General features: G+C 45.4%; 1 protein-coding gene across 1 annotated transcript; it reads right to left on the bottom strand.

Moving 5' to 3' along the window:
- Positions 1 to 243: 243 nt before the first annotated feature.
- RLBP1 (retinaldehyde binding protein 1) lies at positions 244 to 17024 on the bottom strand. The gene is made up of 7 exons (XM_030190440.1): positions 16990 to 17024; positions 16448 to 16576; positions 15182 to 15386; positions 12024 to 12202; positions 8725 to 8883; positions 4074 to 4184; positions 244 to 627 (listed from the first exon to the last, which is right to left on the bottom strand). Exons 1-7 carry the CDS (start codon positions 16999 to 17001, stop codon positions 469 to 471), a joined length of 954 nt encoding a protein of 317 aa, XP_030046300.1. The 5' UTR covers positions 17002 to 17024; the 3' UTR covers positions 244 to 468.
- Between the last annotated feature and the right edge of the window lie 3718 nt (positions 17025 to 20742).

The raw sequence follows: 20742 nt of genomic DNA, 5'->3' as shown, positions 1-20742 counted from the left end.
AAACTTCCTGAGCCCCTAGGCCAAGTCCCCTCCTTACCCATCTTCAAATCCTTGCTCAAAGCCCACCTCTTCAATATTGCCTTCAGCACCTAACCTTTATACCTTTCAGGAAATCTAGACTGCCCCATTTTGACTGCCCCTACTTGACTGACTGTACATTTGTCCTTTAGATTGTAAGCTCTTTGAGCAGGGACTGTCCTATGTTGAATTGTACAGTGCTGCGTAACCCTAGTAGTGCTCTAGAAATGTTAAAAAATAGTAGTAGTAGTAGTGTTGGTCTGGATAAGTTCGCTATCTCTAGTGCTTATCAGAAAGTACACATTCTTTTGGAATTGGACATGAAACCACAAAGTTGTGATTAGAACTAATCATTTTGGCTCAGGTTACAATAAGGAAAAATCCAGATGTGTTGGTTTAGTTGGGGTGTCCTGTTTTAGAGGGTGGTAAATTAGTTCAGTAGAAAGACTATTAAAAGATGGTATTTTCAGAGTCACTAGGAGTTCCAAAGAGCTTCTCGGCAATGATTTTACCATTGTATTTTGGCATGTTGCCTCCAAAATCCCCTGGTAGGATATCAGCATCAATCTCCCGAAAAAAGGCTTCCAAGTCTTCTCCATGGACAAAAACCTGAGGTAGCATAAAACACACTTCTAGGTCAGGGGTGTGGGTGTTACATTCCTTGCAAACCCCCTAAAGATTAGGCGCCTGATATTCAAAATGATTTAAGCAGGCGGGAGAAGCTGAGTATTGGGTCACCATCCACATAACTTCTGGGTTATGGCCTAAGTGTCCTGATCCCCTATCAGATTCCCCCCCCCCCCCACACACACCTTTCTGATGCAAATGTAGACCTCCCTCTCTTCCACCTATCCAGAAGAATATGAAGACCTTCCAATCTCCCTCTCTCCTTCCCCCCCAATGTATCAAGGGACCTCCTCCAGCCCCCCCGAAGTCCTTGATAGTCCAGTGGGAACAATGGGGGTAGGAGCGAACCCCACGGCTGCCTCTAGAAAATGGTTGCCATGACCTCTCGCGGAGGGAGGTATGGATCTTTCTGAGGGTTGGAAGGGGGGGACGGGAGGTTATACAGATCCCAGCCAATATTCAGCCCGGGCCCACTTAACTGTCTTATGCAGGCCCTGGCTGAATATCAGCCAGGCCCCATACAAGTTCTGGCGGCCACCATCATCTCAGTTAGCCCCAGACATGGCCTGGCACTGAATATCCAGGGCTAATTGTGTCCGTGGCAGTTAGTGTTTTTAAAAAATGCTGACCACTACGAGCTGAATATTGGCTGGTAGGATTTTAGTGCTTTGCAGTTCTGCCCCCCCCCCCCCCCCCACCCCTTTAAAAACAAACAGCTTGGTTTCCAGGATATCTGATGTTCAAGCTGCTAAGATACATTTACGTATATTTGGTTTTACAAGATTGATTTACAACCTTTGGTTACCTTGAAAACCAGATATGTTAGAGATTTGTTTGATGAGGATTACAATCAAACATATAAACAGCGAGTGACCGACTCACTCGCAAATGCGCAGTAGAGACTTCCCTCTGTCTTGCCCCCGCATCAATACGTGATGATGAGGGCGGGACAGAGAGGGAAACTGCGCCGCCGAGGTTGATACCACTCCCCCCCCCACCACCCGCCCACCCTAGGTCGCCGCTACCGTTACCCCCCCCCCCCCGCCCCCCCGGCCCTCTCTCCGCTACTAAACTTACACATCCATTCGCCGGAACGCAGCACGCACATCAGCTGAGCTGCTGTCGGCCTTCCTTCCCTGCCTGTGTCCCGCCCTCGCTGACGTTATGTCACAGGAGGGCGGGACACAGGCAGAGAAGGAAGGGCCGACGGCAGCTCAGCTGATGTGCGTGCTGCGTTCCGGCGAATGGATGTGTAAGTTTAGTAGCGGAGAGAGAGAGGGCCCAGGCCGGGTAGAGGGATGGCGGCGACTCCGGGGGGGGGGGGGGGGAACGGTAGCAGTGGTGACCTCGCGGGGAGGGAGGGGGAAGGAAGGAAGGAAAACCCCAATACCAGCCCGTTTTTACGGGCTCAACTGCTAGTATGAAATAAACAATGATGGAGCAAGTTACAAAACCAATGTGCAACATAAAAATTGCATTATAATAAGATTGGAATTTAAGAAGCACCGGAGTATAGCATTTTAGGTTTTAAGATTATAATCCAAGCTAGCGACCCTGTTAGTCAAACAGCACAAACTGCTCTTCATGCCTTTCTTCCAAATGAGATTTCTTGACAGATACCTAAACTAAGGGCACAGGAGGGTTTTGATTTTTGCTGAGCCCATGGGTCCCCAAGAGCCAAACCCCAATCCAATTTTCAGGCTTTCCACAAGGATCTCATACATGTTCAATTCACATTCATTGTCCCCATTGTATGCAAATAGATTTCATGCATGTTAATTGTGGAAATTCTGAAAGGATAGTGGTCCTGTAAGACCAAGCTTGGGAACCCCTGGCCTAGCAAATCTTGAGCCTAAGTCTAAAGTCACTATATAGAGCAGGTTCAATAAAAGTGAATGGCAGTCTCACTTAAAGTTACTTAGGGGTAATTTTCAATAAGGTATCAGGTCAGTGGTTCCCAAACCTGGTCCTGGAGGCACCCCAGCCAGTCAGGTTTTCAGGATATCCACAATGAATATTCATGAGCAAGGTTTGCATGCACTGCCTCCACTGCATGTAAATCTCTCTCCTGAATATTCATTGTGGATATCCTGAAAACCTGACTGGCTGGGGTGCCTCCAGGACCAGGTTTGGGAATTAAATAAGTTCACAAATTGACTCTAAGCAGCTTAGTAGTGGAGAATTTTGCAAAACTGGTGTGTGAAAATGCTTCACAGATCAGCTTTTGCAAGAAAAACAACTGCACCTGTCTGGGCTCTAGTCATTTTTCAAAGGGCTGAAGAAGAGGGATTTGGTGCATCCCTGGTGATTGAGACCCCTGCTCTTGAAAGGAATCCAAATTCTCTGGCAGGCCAGTGAGTCCCTGATGCTCCTGCTCCCTTGCCCATTGGGGTTATAAAATGCCAAAAAAGGACCCCTCCCAAGCGCCTACTTAGCCTCACCAAGATAATTGGGCAGACTTCTACAGTCTACACCATGATCGTGACTGAATAGATATGGATGGACTGGAGTGTAAATTTTAAGGGGCTTCGACATTAGCTTCAGAACTTTTAGTACAGGAACAGTGCTGGGCAGACTTCTAAGGACTGTGCCCTGAGAATGGCAAGAACAAATCAAAGTATCACATGCCATGTAAAATGAGTTTATCTTGTTGGACAGACTGGTATTTATCTGCCATCATTTACTATGTTAATCTCTGCATAGTGCAGGAATGATAATCACTTGCTTCCTCCCCAGCATGGAACACAGCCCTAGGGCTCAGCTTCCCAAATAAGGGAGGATTCCTGTATTTGGAAGATGACCCCTAGTGGCACATTCTGACTTTATTGTTAGAGATCATGTGTCACCATTTTAGAAAACTGTGGACTCTGGGGGAGGAGCACATACAGAACGCTCCTGCCCCCTACAGGGATTGTGTTGGTAAAGGCACATAGTGCCATGGCGGTGGGGTCTTGCAGGAGTGCTTTACAGCAGGCCTGAATCTGGACAGATAGTTGTAGATGTGGTCACTTCTTATATATTTATTTGGCGACACTAGTTAAACAGATGTTGCCACCGAACATGTGTGTAAAGTTAAGTGCTGGTGCTGAACTTTGTGTACCAACTACCCTGGTTATATACCAGCTCCTAAATAAAACAGCATGAAGCAAAATGAAATAGATAAAAAAAAAAATATGAAAAATGAAATGAATTTTTACCCCATGCCCCTGCTATTGAGCAATCAGCAGGGGTGATTTGTACAGTCTTGGGGAGGGAGGGAAACAGCAGCTCAAGGAGGCTCCATGGGAGACTTAACTTTCAGCCCTCCTTTTCATCAAGGGCATATGTTTCAAGTATGCTGGCTGGAATGTGTGTAGGGGAGAATCAATATGTGTTTTAATTTAGCAGAAAGGTGGGGGGTCACTGCTCTTGCTCTATCATACGCTTACCCTCTCCAACAGCTTGCTCTTCAGGAAAGGTTTGACCACATTGTAGGTAGCGGTAAAATACCAGGGCTGATGAATGAAGTGAACAGCCTTGAATCGAGCTGGAAACGAGTCCTGTGTGTGACAGAAACACACCCTTTTTAGTTACACTCAGTAGCAGTGAGTAGGAGGGCAAGTGAAGTGCTGCTTTTACCAGAGCAGGTGCAGGCTGAAGATTGCACCATATTGATCTATTAAATTGTTGTACAACTTCCCTTACTATTTTTGGATAAAAGAGTGGGGTGACTGTGTTAGACCACTTAAATGTGTGAAGATAAACATCAACTTGCTAAAAAAACAAACACTTTCTTGGCCCAATTTCATACATTTCCGGCCTAACACTGAGGATATAAGCTCCCTTCAGAAATATTTTATTTATGTTACATTTGTACCCCGTGCTTTCCCACTCATGGCAGGCTCAATGCGGCTTACATGGGGCAATGGAGGGTTAAGGGACTTGCCCAGAGTCACAAGGAGCTGCCTGTACCTGCAGTGGGAATCGAACCCAGTTCCCCAGGACCAAAGTCCAGCACCCTAACCACTAGGCCACTCCTCCACTGTTGCTACTATTTGAGATTCTACATGGAATGTTGCTATTCCACTAGTATAGAAGTCGGTCCTTGCAGATCACCAATGTGGCCGCGCAGGCTTCTGCTTCTGTGAGTCTGACGTCCTGCACGTACGTAGAATCTCCAATAGTATCTATTTTATTTTTGTTACATTTGTACCCTGCGCTTTCCCACTCATGGCAGGCTCAATGCGGCTTACATGGGGCAATGGAGGGTTAAGTGACTTGCCCAGAGTCACAAGGAGCTGCCTGTACCTGCAGTGGGAATCGAACCCAGTTCCCCAGGACCAAAGTCCACCACCCTAACCACTAGGCCACTCCTCTCGCTATCGGTTAAAGATGAGAATAAATCGATGCAGACATCAGATAAGATATCACAAAGAAGAGACTAGCAACACCTCTATGGTGCTCATCGTCAAAGCACATAGACTTACAAAGTTACGTGGAGGGGCATTTTCAAAATGACATCTAAATCCGACATTGGATGTTTTGCTGAAAACGTCCAAATATCAAGTGCTGAATACGGCCATTTGAACCTGCAAAATGTCTATCGTTTTGTTTCAAAAATGGCCACTTCCTGGATGTTTCCTAGACGTTTTGTGTCTAGTGTATCTATCTTTCTGCACCATTATCGAAAAAAAAGACCAAGTTAAAAGCACACACAATCAAGCCGTTGGTATATAGGAGGAGCCACCATTCTTAGTGGACTGGCCACACATACATCGTAACAGTGGGGCACCTAGGGGGCACTGCAGTGGACTTCACATAAAAGGTCCCAGGTACCCATCTCACCATTACCCCTTTACATTTTATGGTGAGCAGTAGCGATCCTAGGTTGGCTGCCACCAGGGGCGGATCGCTGCTGCGCACCCCCTCCTCAGGTGCGGCGGCGTTCATCCCCCCAGGGTGCAGCACGACACCCCCCCCCCCAAAGCGCAATGACACCCCCCTCCCCAGTGCATCAAGCCCCCCTGCGGGTGTATTCTTGCCTGCTGGAGGGTGCAGAGAGCAGCCGTGCGCCTGTCGGCTCCACTGGCTCCCTGCTCCCTCTGCCCCGGAACAGGAAGTAACCTGTTCCGGGGCAGAGGGAGCAGGGAACCAGCGGATCCAACAGGCGCGTGGTTGCTCTCTGCACCCTTCAGCAGCATTCACCCGGGGCGGACTGCCCCCACCGCCCCTGATGGTGAGCCCTCCAAAACCACCAAAAACTTACTGTACCCAACTATACACACTATAATAGCCCTTATGGCTGCAGGTGTCACCTATATGTGGGTACAGTAAGTTTTCTTGGGTTTTGGAGGGTTCACACTTTCTACCACAAATGTAACAGTTAAAATGGATTATGGGCTTTGGTTCCCGTCTCCACAGTGCACTGCACCAACCACTAGGCTACTCCGTGGACCTGCTTGCTGCTCAGACAAGACTAGCTATAACATCTGAGTCTGTCATAGAGGCTGGTATGTACTGTCTCTTTCACATCTTTGTGGGGAGGGAGTCAGTGACCACTGGGAGAGTAAAGGGGGTGTTGTTGTTCCTTATTCCCTCTAGTGGTCAGCTGGTCATTTAGGGCAAGTAGTGATAAAAACAGATCTATATCAAAACATCTAAAATTGAAGTCCTACATGATTTTGCTTTGCTCCATTATGGCAGAAAATGTTCAAGTGCTAGGAATGCCCAAAACCCACCCTTAATATGCCCCCGACACGCTCCCTTGTGATTTGAATGCACTGCAGATGAACAGCGTAGAAAAACATCTACAAAATGGGTTTTGAAAATAGCAATTTGGATGTTAGTGTCAAAAATGAGCTCCACAGTAACCTATGTAACTTTGTACATTTTTGGGATCTTGCTGGGCAGGGGCGTATCTGAAAGTCGGCGGTAGCGGGGGCCGAAGCCAGAGTGAGGGGGCACATTATAGCCCCCCCCCCCCCGCCGCTGCCATTTCCGACCCCCCCCCTGCCGCCGTGTGTACCTTTGCTGGTGGGGGACCCCAACCCCCACCAGCCGAGGTCCGCTTCCTCCTGCCGCTGCAAGGTTTTTTAAGTTCTTCATCGGGATTCGTCCTCCGTCACTCTGTGCTGCTGTTCAAAGAAGCTGCTAGCTGAATGCAGTTTCGGACTGAGTCTGACGTCGCTGCTGCACGTTGTACGTGCAGGACGTCAGACTCATGTACAACATGCAGCAGCGACGTCAGACTCAGTCCGAAAACTGCATTCAGCTAGCAGCTTCTTTGAACAGCGGCACAGAGTGACGGAGGACGAATCCCGATGAACTTAAAAAACCTCGCAGCGGCAGGAGGAAGCGGACCTCGGCTGGTGGGGGTTGGGGTCCCCTGCCAGCAAAGGTACCCACGGCGGCAGTAGGGGGGTCCAGGGCGAAATCTGCGGGGGCCCAGGCCCCTGTGGCCCCACGCAGATACGCCCCTGTTGCCGGGTATTTGTGACCTGGATTGGCCACTGTTGGAAACAGGATGCTGGGCTCAATGTACCTTTGGTCTTTCCCAGTATGGCAATACTTATGTACTTATGACATAGGTACATTTTACCTACAGGCTTTGTGCATATTTTCTCTTTGAAATATGCCATAGATACAAAATGCCCATAGACATTTGCATCTGCTTTTTGCACTGGTATATATTCTACGAAAAATATAGAATATTGACTTCAAATTACATTCTAGGCAGTGGCCTATTTATACAAGGTACGTGTGTTGTGTATACACCCCCCCCCCCATCAGACCCAGCCCCCACCCCCACAGCCATACCTTAAAATCAGCCTGCAGTCTTTACCCGGGCAGCAGCAGTGGCACTCATAGGCTGCCTACAGCCTGCACCGGGTCTTCCTCTCTGAGCCATCCCATAACTTCCTGTTTTGTGAAGGGTGGGAGTGGGACAGTTCAGAGAGGAAGTCCCGGTGCAGGCCGCAGGTAGACTATGAGTGCGGCTGCTGCTGCCTGGGTGAAGACTGCAGCAGAGATGATTTTAAGGTACCGGGGGGGGGGGGGGGTGGAAAGACGGGGACAGTGTGGGAGATGCAAGCCCTGTAAAACTTTATTGGCTACGCCACTGAATCTAGGCACATTATTTGCCAATCCTTCTCAAATCATGTCTCCCTCCCTCAAACACCTCCTCTACATGCAGTTAAAAATACATGCATCATGTAACATATATTGGTCATACTTTCAGCTGTATTGCGAAAGAGAGATTACTATTCAGACAACTAATTTATGCAGGTAAATCTCCGTTTATCCTCGTTAATGTCTTTGACAATTGCCCTCCTCTTCAATCAATGCAATGGAAATAAAATCAGGACTGGATTTGGCTCCCCTGAAAAACTGGATTTGGGGAGAGGGCAGTTAGGGCTTGATTCTGCATACTGTCTCATTTCTGAGCTCTCATGTCAACCTGACCTATTGTTCTAATTTATTCACTATAGAAAATAGTAAGAATGTTAAATCCAATCAAATGCGACTATGGGTATGAAGGAAAAAAAGAGACCCAAAGAAGGACATGTATGAAGTGAGGCAGGAACGAGAGGACATGAAATGAGATTGAAGGGGGGCAGACTCAAAAAAGATGTCAGGAAGTATTTTTTCACAGAGAGGGTGGTGGATGCTTGGAATGCCCTCCCGCGGGAGGTGGTGGAGATGAAAACGGTAACGGAATTCAAACATGCGTGGGATATGCATAAAGGAATCCTATGCAGTAGGAATGGATCCTCAGAAGCTTAGCCGAAATTGGGTGGCGGAGCAGGTGGGGGAAGAGAGGTTGGTGGTTGGGAGGTGAGGATAGTGGAGGGCAGACTTATACGGTCTGTGCCAGAGCCGGTGGTTGGGAGGTGGGAAATACTGCTGGGCAGACTTGTACAGTCTGTGCCCTGAAAAAGGCAGGTACAAATCAAGGTAAGGTATACACATATGAGTTTATCTTGTTGGGCAGACTGGATGGACCATGCAGGTCTTTTTCTGCCGTCATCTACTATGTTACTATGTGAGTGAAATAAAACCAGGAAGAAGAGAAAACAAGCCGAAGGAACTGGTGCCCCTCACCTGCAGCATGTCCACCATCTTCTTTAGCTCATGCGGTTTGATACCTGATGCTTGCTGCAGCGTGAAACCCTTGAAGTTCTCAACAACGCAGAATCCATTGATCTGCGTTTCTTCATTTTCCAGGAGCTTCTCCAGGATCACACAGTAAGCACGGAGAATCTAAGCCACGTAAAATGGGGAGAAAAAAAATTCCACTTTTCTAAAAGTTACCGTTTCTTTACTGCGTTGCTTTCCCAATAGTTTCAAATATCTGTCTGTTTTCAAACTATACTTTTCCATAATTAAACATACTTCCAGGGATGGTCTGGATGACGCAAACCTCGGTCATCACTACCTCTACAAAGATGTACTAGTTAAATGAATTCTGACTGGTATTATCCTGCCTCAAAGAAGATGCTTGTGTCTTCCAAGCAAAGGGAGACCTTAACCTCCACATTCTAGATATGGTGCTAAAAATTACGCACGCAAATTTGGGTGCAGGCCTAATTCATGTGCTCAATTTAATTAAACAACAAGCCAATTAGTGCCAATTATTGGGTGCTAATCATCAATTATCAGAGCTAATTGGCATTATTTAAAATTTACATGCACAATTTTAGGCACATAACTCCAAAAGGGGGACTAGCACTGTAGTTTCATTGCATGCCCCTTAGTCCTAGTATTTTTGGAAAGCATGAACAGACGCTTCACATCCACTTGTTCCACTCCACTCATTATTTTATATACCTCTATCATGTCTCCCCTCAGCCGTCTCTTCTCCAAGCTGAAAAGCCCTAGCCTCCTTAGTCTTTCTTCATAGGGAAGTCGTCCCATCCTCGCTATCATTTTAGTCGCCCTTCGCTGCACTTTTTCCAATTTCCTATATAGGAGGCACGAACCCCTGGATTCTAGATAGTGCAACTTAAATTTTGCATGCAAATCCAGTTATATTCTAGATTTATATGCACAACTTAGGAGTCCTTTTACTAAGGTGCGCTGAAAAATGGCCTGCGCTGGTGTAAACGTGTGTATTGGACGCATGCAGGTCCATTTTTCAGCGCACCTGCAAAAAAGGACTTTTTTTTGCTGAAAATGGACATGTGGCAAAATAAAAATCGGCACGCGTCCATTTTGGGCCTGATACCTTACTGCCACCCATTGACTTAGTGGTAAGGTCTCACACGTTAACCAGGCAGTAATCGTCAGCCTGCGTACAAAGCCAGTTACCGTTAGCGCCACACGGTAGAAAATAAAAAAAATATTTTCCGCTGCGCATATCAGATGCTTATAAAAAATGGAATTACCACCTGGGGGACAAGGTAGCTGGGCGGTAGTTCCAAATTGATGCATGTTGGACGCGCGTGAGGTGCCTATGTGCCTTAGTAAAAGGGCCCCTTAATTAGTTAACAAGCCAATCAGCGCCAATAATTGCCCAGTAACATGCAATAAACACTAATTGACATTATTTAGAATTTACGAACATAGCAGTCAGTGTATTCTATAACGTGTTGCGCGTAAATTCCAAGTTGCGTAGTTGAAAAGGGGGTGTTGCCATGGGGGTGGAATGGGCGGGTCGTGGGCATTTCTGAAATCCACGTGCATTGTTATAGAATACACCCGGTCCGTGCCTAATTTAGGCGTCAGCATTTACATCAAGTTTTACTTGGCGTAAGTGCCCGTGACTACATTTAGTCGTGCAGATGAGCACTCAGTATATTCTATAAACTGTATAGAAATTTAAGTTTATTCTATAAAGTATGCCTACTCCTTCCTCCATCATTCAAGGTATAGGGGGTTCAGGGAGTCGCTAGACCACCAGGGGAGGGCTGGAAGTTCAGCCCTCTAGTCTGTCGGGGGGGGGGGGGCGGTCAGGCTCTTCTGGTGGTGGAGTGGTGGGGGGGGGTCATCTTCTGGCAGGAGGGATGGTGGGGGCCTGCTAGCATGCACATGCATGCTAGACAGGGCTCCCCATTCCTCCCCAATGCTCTGTAAACCCTAATGCCAGCTCCCTAGTTTGGCATGCTGCCTGCTGAGCATTGGAGAGGAATACATAAGAATATAAGAACATAAGCGTTGCCATACTGGGACAGACTGAAGGTCCATCAAGCCCAGCATCCTGTTTCCAACAGTGACCAATACAGGTTACAAGTACCTGACAAGATCCCAAAACAGTACCATACATTTTATGCTGCTTATCCTAGAAATAAGCAGTGGATTTTCCAGACGTCCGTCTTAATAATGGCTTATGGGCTTTTGTGTTAGGAAGCTATTCAACCTTTTTGTAAACTCCACTAAGCTAACTGCTTTTACTACATTCTTTGGCAACGGATTCCAGAGTTTAATTACATGTTGGGTGAAGGCATATTTTCTCCGATTTGTTTTAAATTTACTACTTGGTAGGTTCATTGTGTGCCCCCTAGTCCTAGTATTTTTGGAAAGAGTAAACAAGCGATTCACGTCTACCTGTTCCACTCCACTCATTATTTTATAGACCTCTATCAGATCTCCCCTCAGCCGCCTTTTCTCTCAAGCTGAAGAGCCTTTTAGCCTTTCCTCATAGGGAAGTCATCCCATCCCCGTTACCATTTTCATTGCCCTTCTCTGCACCTTTTCTAATTCCACTATATCTTTTTTGAGATGCGGTGACCAGAATTGCGCACAATATTTGAGGTGCGGTCGCACCATGGAGAGATACAAAGGCATTTTAACATCCTCATTTTTGTTTTCCATTCCTTTCCTAATAATACTTAGCATTCTATTTGCTTTCTTAGCTGCCCCCGCACACTGTACACAGGATTTCTACGTATCATCATCAACGATGACACCTAGATGCCTTTCCTGGTCAGTGACTCCAAGTGTGGAACCTTGCATTACGTAGCTATAGTTCGGGTTCCTCTTTCCCACAGGCATCACTTTGCACTTGCTCACATTAAACGTCATCTGCCATTTAGACGCCCAGTCTCCCAGTCTCATAAGGTCCTCTTGTAATTTTTCACAATCCTCTTGTGATTTAACAACTTTGAATAACTTTATGTCATCAGCAAATTTAATTACCTCACTGGTTCTTGATGTCTCTCTTTTGTATGCATTTGCATTCAGAGACAGTGAGCGCTTTGTTACATGCACTGGCCAGATCATCCTGGGGCACAGGCAAATGCGGGCGCTGGTCCAGTGCTAATGGCCTCCAGCGCCCACGTTTGCTTTTATCATCTGCCTCTCAGAAAGGACAAAAAGGAGGGGACTGGTGAAAAGGGAAGGTAAGCTTTTCACTTTGTCACCTTAATGATGCACGAAGAGGAGAGAACAAACAAGCGACCCACCTCATCAAACGTGATCTCTTCATAGTCCCAGTTCTCAATGTTGAACAGAAGGATCACCCGGCCGTACTTGTCTCGACTGGATACAACGCCGGGGTATCCAGCTTCAATTGTACTGCGAACAGCCTCCTCGTGCATATTCTCAAACAGCTCCGGGTACTGCTGACGGAAGCGGACATAACCTTGAGGATCAATTAGAGGCAAGAGGTCACGAAACAATAAGGAAGGCAAATAAAGTTTCAGAATGCTAGGAAAACAAGGGGAAGCATTCACAGCTTGACTAAAGAAACTCAAACACAGGTGAAGTATTTCAGGATGCCAGATGACTTCTGTATGAACTGTGAAGCTTAACCTGCATTATTCTCTCTTGGAGAGAACTGCCTTTTTATCTTCAAAAACCTCTGTGACTTTACATAGAAAAGCTCACAATAGGATAATACATTGAAGAGTTCCTGTCTAGTAAATACTGAGTGGAGCGGAATGGGTAGATGTGAATCACTTATTTACTCTTTCCAAAAATATTAGGACTAGGGGGCACACAAAGAAGCTACTAAGTAGTACATTTAAAACAAACCAGAGAAAATATTTCTTATTTATTGCATTTGTATCCCACGTTTTCCCACCTCTTTGCAGGCTCAATGTGGCTTACAATACATCATGGATACTGGAAATAAGAAGAGGATATACATTTGGTTTTACAGAAGGATTTTGGGTTATATGGTTAAGAATATAAGATAGTGGTATAGCAGAAGACATTATAAGACATTAGACGCGTTACGACGTTTCTGGGTATGTTTTGATCTTTGTGGTTTATCTTTTCAAAGAGATGAGTCTTTAATAATTTACGGAAGTTGGCCAGTTCATTGGTCGCTTTCAAATTGCGTGGTAGCGCGTTCCAGAGTTGCGTGCTCATAAAGGTAGAGGCGTGCATTAATTTATATTTCAGACCTTTGCAGTTGGGAAAATGAAGATTAAGGAATGTTCGAGAAGATTTTATTGCGTTCCTGGGTGGCAGGTCTATTAGGTCTGACATGTAGGCTGGGGCAGCTCCACGGATAATTTTATGAACGAGGGTGCATACTTTGAACGTGATTCATTCTTTGAGTGGGAGCCAGTGTAGTTTCTCTCGTAGGGGCTTTGCGCTTTCATATTTTGGTTTTCCGAATATTAGTCTGGCCGCTGTGCTCTGGGCTGTCTGGAGTTTTTTTGAGTATTTGTTCTTTACAGCCGGCGTAGAGTGAGTTGCAATAGTCCAGATGACTGAGTGCCAGTGATTGTACCAAATTGCAGAAGATGGTCCTTGGAAAAAATGGTCTTACTCTTTTTAATTTCCACATTGAGTGAAACATCTTTTTGGTTATGTTTTTCGTATGATTCTCAAGTGTTAGGTGCCGATCAATGGTGACTCCTAGAATTTTTTTTTTCACTGAACATGTAGTTTAACTCTGGAATTCGTTGCCAGGGAATGTGGAAAAAGCAGTTAGCTTAGCAGGGTTTAAAAAAGGTTTGGCTACTTTCCTAAAGGAAACAGCCATAAGCCATTATTAAGATAGACTTAGGAAAATCCACTGCTTATTTTTAGGATAAGCAGCATAAAATCTGTTTTACTTTTCCGGGATCTTGCCAGGTACTTGTGATCTGGATTGGTCACTGTTGGAAACAGGATTCTTCAGCCTGATGAACCTTCAGTCTGTCCCGGTATGACAACACTTATGTTCTTATGATTTTATAACCTCTGGGTTCATTTTTGCAAATTCTGTCTAGCACGGACTGAGAGAGCAGGATTGCTTTTTGTTGATTAACAATTTTTCAGGTATCATAATGAAACTGGAAATGTTTGTCCAGGTGGATTTCTATTGCCATTGGGATGAAGCCCAATCATTAGGGGGTACTGACCTATCTAGAAGGCAAGGTGTGTCTCACAAAGCTGCTAAAATTAGAGGAATGCTTAGCTCTTTTTTATCTTAGGAAAATTAATGAATGTTAATTTCATAATGTAGTGGAACCTGTGCAGAGTGCTAGATTCAACTCTGGCCACATTGTTGGACAGACTAGATGGACCATACAGGTCTTTACAGGATGCTGGGCTCGATGGACCCTTGGTCTTTTCCCAGTGTGGCATTACTTGTGTACTTATGAAATGTACTATGTTACTGTGTGTGTTTTTTATGGGGGGGGGGGGGGGTTAAATGGAACATCCCTATTAATTTAAAACAAGGATTCTGTAAACCGAAGATGAGGAAGACCTTGAGAACAGAGATGCAGATGGAAGATATTTATAGTTATTTTTTTGTAATGTTGCTGGAAATATTCTAAACTGTACAATAGTAATAACTTTCAGGTAAGGTCTATTTCTTCTGCAAAGGGGCCATGGGAATAAAATGACTTGCACAAGGACCCAAGGATTATCTATGAAAGAAGCAAGATTTTTTTTGGGGTGTGGGGGGGGGGGGGGGGGGGTGGAATGCTTTGGTTGTACCATAGAAAGGCGGTATATCAACATAGTAACATAGTAGATGACCCTTTGGTTTTCCTGGTTGGGGCACATTGTTCTGACCAATAGGCAGCTCCTGTTGGCCATTTATAATCTACCCCCCCTTGCCTGCAATACTATAGACCAGTCTCTGACTCTGTCCTCTCTTCTTTGCCACGATAGATTCTCCATGTTTGTCCATTGCTTCTTTTTGAATTCCATTATTTTTATCGGCAATCTACTGCTCCAAATCTACTGCGAGGTCTACTGTAAACAGATTGTAAACAAATATTGATCTATAGGAATAGCAGTGCTATGGAGCATTTACTTTCTGATATAACCTCTTATCAATAATCAGAATAATTAGTCCAACTATAAGATAGGGTCACAACACTAATCTTTCATTTCTTAAGAAAGTTAATACTGCCATAGCTTCGGTCAAAGATTAATTAAAGTTGTGTCCCAACTCATAATAGGTGTATTGTCACAAATATACGATCTCCATTTCTATTCAAGGAACTCCCAAGATCAGATATCAGGGATGCTGAGGCTCTGAACATATCAGCAGAGGATATGTCTGTCTAGGGAACAGGGGAGCTTAATTAAGCTCCTGCTCATTGTTCATAATGATATAAATAATTCACTTTCCGGCACAATAACTTAATCCAAGAGAAATTGAATAACCCACCTTTCAGCAGTTCATAAGACCTGTTGACATCAAATTTTCGAGCACGGATGAACCTTAAAAAGAACTTGTCCTCTTGGTCCTTCACCTTCTCAGCCACAGCTTTGCAGATTTCTTCCCCATTGCTGGTCTGTTCCTGAACCAGCTCTCTCAGCTCCTGGATAGCCGTCTCACGGGCCTTCTCCGTCTCATTCAGTTCATCTTTTGCCTGAGGAACAAACCCTGATCTTTAGCAGGAGCATCTGACCAACCTTGTATAACATCTTCCTTATAAGTAAGTCTCTGGATGAGATAGTGTGTATCTCTGGTTTTCAGTGACAACAACCCCGTTAAATTATAGCCGGTGGAAGAAAGTTCAGAAGTATTGTATCTTGCCCTAGGTTTGTTTCTTATAGATGTTCTAAATATCCCAAGACTAACACATCTTTCTTCCAACTTGGGGGGCCCTTTTACTAAAGAGCGTCAAATCCTTAACAAGCGGTTATCATTCAAAAACAGGCTACTGTGTGACTGCATTAAGGGGTTTTGTGGTGGTTTGCCTACTTCCATACATTAAACTGCATGTTGTTGCATTTTTCATAGATTTTTTTTCCGTCAGGGGATGTGGCATGGATGGGCATGGAAGCATTAGCTAGCTAGCACATTACACTGTGTCACGGGAGGGTTAAGGGCCCCAAGCTGCAGCAAAAGGGGGCCTGCGCTGGCATCTGCCTGTGTTTTTGATGCACGCTGAGGCCACCTTTTACCCCAGCGGGTAAAAGGTAGGTCTTTCTTTTTTTTAAGAAGTGGCTGTGTGGCAAGTGAAGCACTTACTGCATGGCCATTTTGGGGGGGGGGGGGGGGTCCTTACCGCCACCCATTGAAGTGCCAGTAAGGGCCCCTATGCTAAGCCAATGGTAAACAGGCAGCGGGTGGCACTGTCCGATTACCTCCGGGTGCACACCGGTGCTGTAGCACCGGATATGATGGAGCACTAGAGGTGGGAAGGACCACCGGTCTGCTGTGGTAGCCCGGTGGTACTTCCTTTTCAGCGAGCGGTAAGCCCACGTTGTAAAAGGGGATCCAAGTGACTTCGTCAGGCAATTCTTAAAATCCAGTTGGAGCAGTTACATTTCTGCAGTCCATTTTGGAGGAGAATTTATTGGAAGTTAGACCTCCCCCCCCCCCCCCCCACCACACACACACACACACATATACACACCTCCGTCCTTCTGCAGTATAATATAGAAAGATTAGGTATGTAGGCATCCTTGGAAACAGGTTCTTTACCTTCTGGAGTGTGTGGGGAGGAAGCTTTTCACATTTCCCAAAGACTGGCCCATGGTCGTTTGTGATAAGACGTTCTAACTTGGCTCGTAGGGCCTGTTCCTCCTCAGAAACAATGCGGTATGTACCAGCCTGAGAGGAAGAAAATGTGCAAGAAATGCTGCAATCAATTCAATGTATTTATTTCTTAAACCTATTAATTAGAGTGTCTGAAAAAAAAATCCCCTTGGCTGGACTTTGAGGAGGCCTCATTAGTAAACGCTTTTCATTTATGGGAGTTGTAGGGAATTCCTCGATTATACCTAATTGCTTCTCTCCCAGTCATAGTTTCCTCAGTTTTGGGATCTATGGAATAGAGGTGTGATTGTCGGGAATAATTCCCTTCTACTGGTACTTACTTTGTAAGTTCTGGAAGCTAGAAATATTTTCCAGAAATTCCAATGGCTTTGAAAACTACCAAAGTTCTTCTCTAGCTTCTTCTAATCCTTAGTTCTGGTATGAATAAATTTCTGAAGAACACGGGAAATACCTGATGTAATACTCACATTGCTGGACATGATGTGCTCTGTATTTCCACAAAAAGCTGCTGTGAACAAAAAGAAAAACATATTGAACTGATAATTCATCATCTCTAGATTTTGCCCTGTTGCCTTTTTTTAACCAACAAACTCTCACTAGCTCTGCACAATTTGATTAGAAGATCTTTGCTTCCACGGCATAATTTAAGAGTCCCACGAACCCGAAAGACCATAAGTACATAAGCACCGCCATACTGGGAAAAGACCAAGGTTCCATCAAGCCCAGCATCCTGTCTCCGACAGTGGCCAATTCAGGCTTCAAGAACCCGGCAACCCCCCCCCCCCCAAAAAAAAAAAAAAAAAACAACTTAATTCTTAATAATGTTCAATGGACTTTTCCCTCAGGAATCTGTCCAAACCCCCTTTAAATTCCGTAAGGCCAGCTGCAGTCACTACATTCTCCGGCAACGAGTTCCAGAGTCTGTCTACACGCTGAGTAAAGAAAAACTTTCTCCTGTTTGTTTTAAATCTACCATATTCTAGCTTCATCTTGTGTCCCCTGGTTTTGTTGTTGTTTGAAAGCGTAAACAAACGCTTCACATCTGTCCGCTCTACTCCGCTCATTATCTTGTAGACTTCTATCATATCACCCCTCAGCCGCCTTTTCTCCAAGCTGAAGAGCCCTAACCTTCTCGGCCTTTCCTCATAGGGAAGTCGTTCCATTCCCTTTATCATTTTCGTCGCCCCTTCTCTGCACCTTCTCTAATTGTATGCAATGAGGACAGTGCGCTTTACCAGTTTGTATCATTACATTAAACCAGGAATTCACAACACAGACCTTAGGACCAGGACCGCCAAGAGAGTGAACCGGACCTTAGGACCAGGGCTGCTGCCCTCCCAGGATTGTCACCGCTGCAACTGCAATACAAATACCTTGGCTGGCAGGGATCCCGAGGCCCCATCAGCAGAAGAGGTCTTGCTCCAGCGCTGCTCTTCACTCTGCCCATTGCCTGCCCCTGCGGTTGATTTTTCTCTCACTGCATGATCTCCCTGGTCCCGTCAGGAGCATGAGAGAGAGAGACCGCGGCGCCGGGCCCCCCCTTGGAGGCTTGGGCCCAGCGAATTTTGCCCTCTCTGCCTCCCCCTCTCGGTGGCCCTGCTTATGACATCATTAACAGGTCAGGTTTTCAGGATATCCACAATGAATATAATATGCATGGAAAAATGTGCATGCACTGCCTCCGATTTGCATACAATGGAGGCAGTGTATGCAAGTTTACTTCATTGCATATTCATGGTCGAAATCCTAAAAACCTGACGAGCTAGGTGTGTCTCTGGGGACTGAGTTGAGAACCACGGTACTAGACCAAATCCAAACCTGTGGTTCTGAGATACAAGAGTTGGGAATGATATAGAGTATATTAATCAGAACCTCTTTGTATGGTTTCATAGTATCAGATTTAGCTGATCTTTTGTGTGGGTTCCTTTAGTGAAAGGAGAAGCAGGGAGCAAAGAAGGGGTCAAAATAGACATGTTAAACCATCCCACTGTCTCAAGGGATCAGTTTAGATCTGCACATAATGTCGTGTCACGGATGAAGAATTAATTGGGAGAGTGCGGCATGCTTCTATAGAGAGCTGCCCAAAGTGTGTTTTTGTCATTTAGGAGCTCCTTGCTCATCTCAGAGGATCCATCAGTTCTCTTACTATGAAAAACTAATAGCCCAGAAGCTGGACCTGAGATCCAGAATGGAATGACCATGATTGACAAGGAACAGAAAGGGATCTAAGAGCATTTTCAGATGTTTGCATGATTCACTGCCAGCTTCCCACTAGACCAGAAGATAAATTCTTGCTCAGCTAAGTCCAAGGGAACGGTATAGTATGGGGGGAGGGGGTGAAGTACTTCTGTGTACGAAAGAAGAGCAAGACTTGGGAGCGATTGTGTCGGATAATCTCAAGGTGGCCAAACAGGTAGAAATGGTGACTGTCAAAGCCAGAAGGATGCTTGGGTGCATAACGAGAGGAATGGCCAGCAGGAAAAAAAAGAGGTGATGGTGCTCTTGTGTAAGTCTCTGGTGAGGCCCCATTTACAATACCGTGTGCAGTTCTGGAGACCATACCTACAAAAAGATATAAACAGGATGGAGTGGGTCCAGAAGGTGGCTACAAAACTGGTTAGTGGTCTCTGTCGCAAAGCGTATGGGGACAGACTTGACGCTCTCAATATCTATAAGTTGGAAGCAAGGTGTGAGAGAGGGGGTATGATAGAGACATTTAAATACCTCTGTGGCATTAATGTACAGGGGATGAGCCTCTTTCAACTGAAGGAAAGCTCTGGAATGTGAGGGCATAGGATGAAGTTAAGAGGTTATAGGCTCAGGAGCAATCGAAGGAAATACTTTTTCACAGGAAGGGATGAGTGGAATTGCCTCCCAGTGGAGGTGGTGGAAACAGGGACTGTGACTGAATTTAAGAAAACGTGGGACAGGCACATAGGATTTCTTTGGGATAGGAGGAGATAGTGATTTGCTGTGGATGGGCAGACTGGATGGGCCATTTGGATCTTATCTGCCATCATAGGCGCCCGGTATAAGAGGCCTGGAGAGGCTAAGCCTCCCCTGCTGTGCTCTGAGGGGTTTAAATTGTTGATTTACCTCTATCCTCACAGCAGGAGCTGCAGTGAAAGCCCTCTAGCCTTGTGAATCAGTTGTAGAAATTGGTTTATGGTTTGTTTACCTTACTGCTGGGGGGGGGGGGGGTTGGCTGGAGGTGTCCTGGGTTGCCAGGGAGATATTTAAGGAGGATGACTTCCTGACCTGCACTGAGGACAGATAGCAGCAGAATGGGATACCGGACCAGCATGATCAGAAAAAGTCACCAGACAACAAAGGTAGAAAAGATCATTTTATTTTCATTATAGTGTTTGGAATATGTCCACTTTGAGAATCAGGTACTCAACATTAAAAGTTTATATTTAATTACTGATTTATGGCATTTTATCCCACATTAATTAGGGTGTTTTGTGGCTCTACATGAGAATTGTGATGATATGATCCCTTGTTTCATATTGTTGACGGTCTGCATTTTCCGTTTGGGTGGTATATTAGTGTATTAGGTTCTGCCCAGTGTAATATTTATGGTACAGTAAGGTTCTGAATGTGTTTTTGCACAAAGGTGTGCATAGTGTTTTGCAGTTGAGCGACTGTGCTTAGAATATGCTTTGAGCAACCACTTTATTCTTTGACATATGATACATATCTAATATCTAAATTTAATAAAGGGTATTAATTGTGACTTTTATTTTTATTTATTTATTTTTTATGTGTGTTATCAGACAATTATGGATTTAAGCTCCACCCCTGGCCCCACCCCTAACCCCGCCCCCTTTAGCCTCCCCAAACAGTTGGGCCACCGACCGCCTATGTCTGCCATCATGTTTCTATCTTGTCATTCACCCTCTGGACTGAGAGAAGGAGTGGCATTTACTACCTACTGCTGCTCTCCTGCTAATATCCCCAAGCCTGCATGGGCTATTGCTGGACCCACCCCCTGTGCCTTCACAGGGGTGTGCGGATTCTTTACTATGGGGATTATGCCAGAGAGCAGATACCGACTTTGTCGGGCTGACAAACGAGCACAACGAAGGAGCTCTTTAAGACACTCCTTTAGGCAAACTTTGGAGGAGTTTGGGGAAAAAGATCTAACTATGTATGCAGCAACTTGGAATGTTAAGATTTGCCTTGAAGTGTGTTTGTCTATCATTATGGCAGCTATTTTA

Source organism: Microcaecilia unicolor, chromosome 1 (assembly GCF_901765095.1).
Source record: "Microcaecilia unicolor chromosome 1, aMicUni1.1, whole genome shotgun sequence".
NCBI lineage: Eukaryota > Metazoa > Chordata > Amphibia > Gymnophiona > Siphonopidae > Microcaecilia > Microcaecilia unicolor.
The sequence above is the reverse complement of the archived record's forward strand: the minus strand, read 5'-3'. Positions and strand labels throughout refer to the sequence as shown.

What these genes read in the sequence shown, in the direction of transcription:
- RLBP1 (XM_030190440.1), bottom strand. An exon ending in CTCCCCACACACTCCAGAAG is followed by an intron (nt 15,387 to 16,447) that starts GTAAAGAACCTG and finishes TTTGTTCCTCAG; the next exon opens with GCAAAAGATGAACTGAATGA. An exon ending in AAGAGATCACGTTTGATGAG is followed by an intron (nt 8,884 to 12,023) that starts GTGGGTCGCTTG and finishes TACGTGGCTTAG; the next exon opens with ATTCTCCGTGCTTACTGTGT.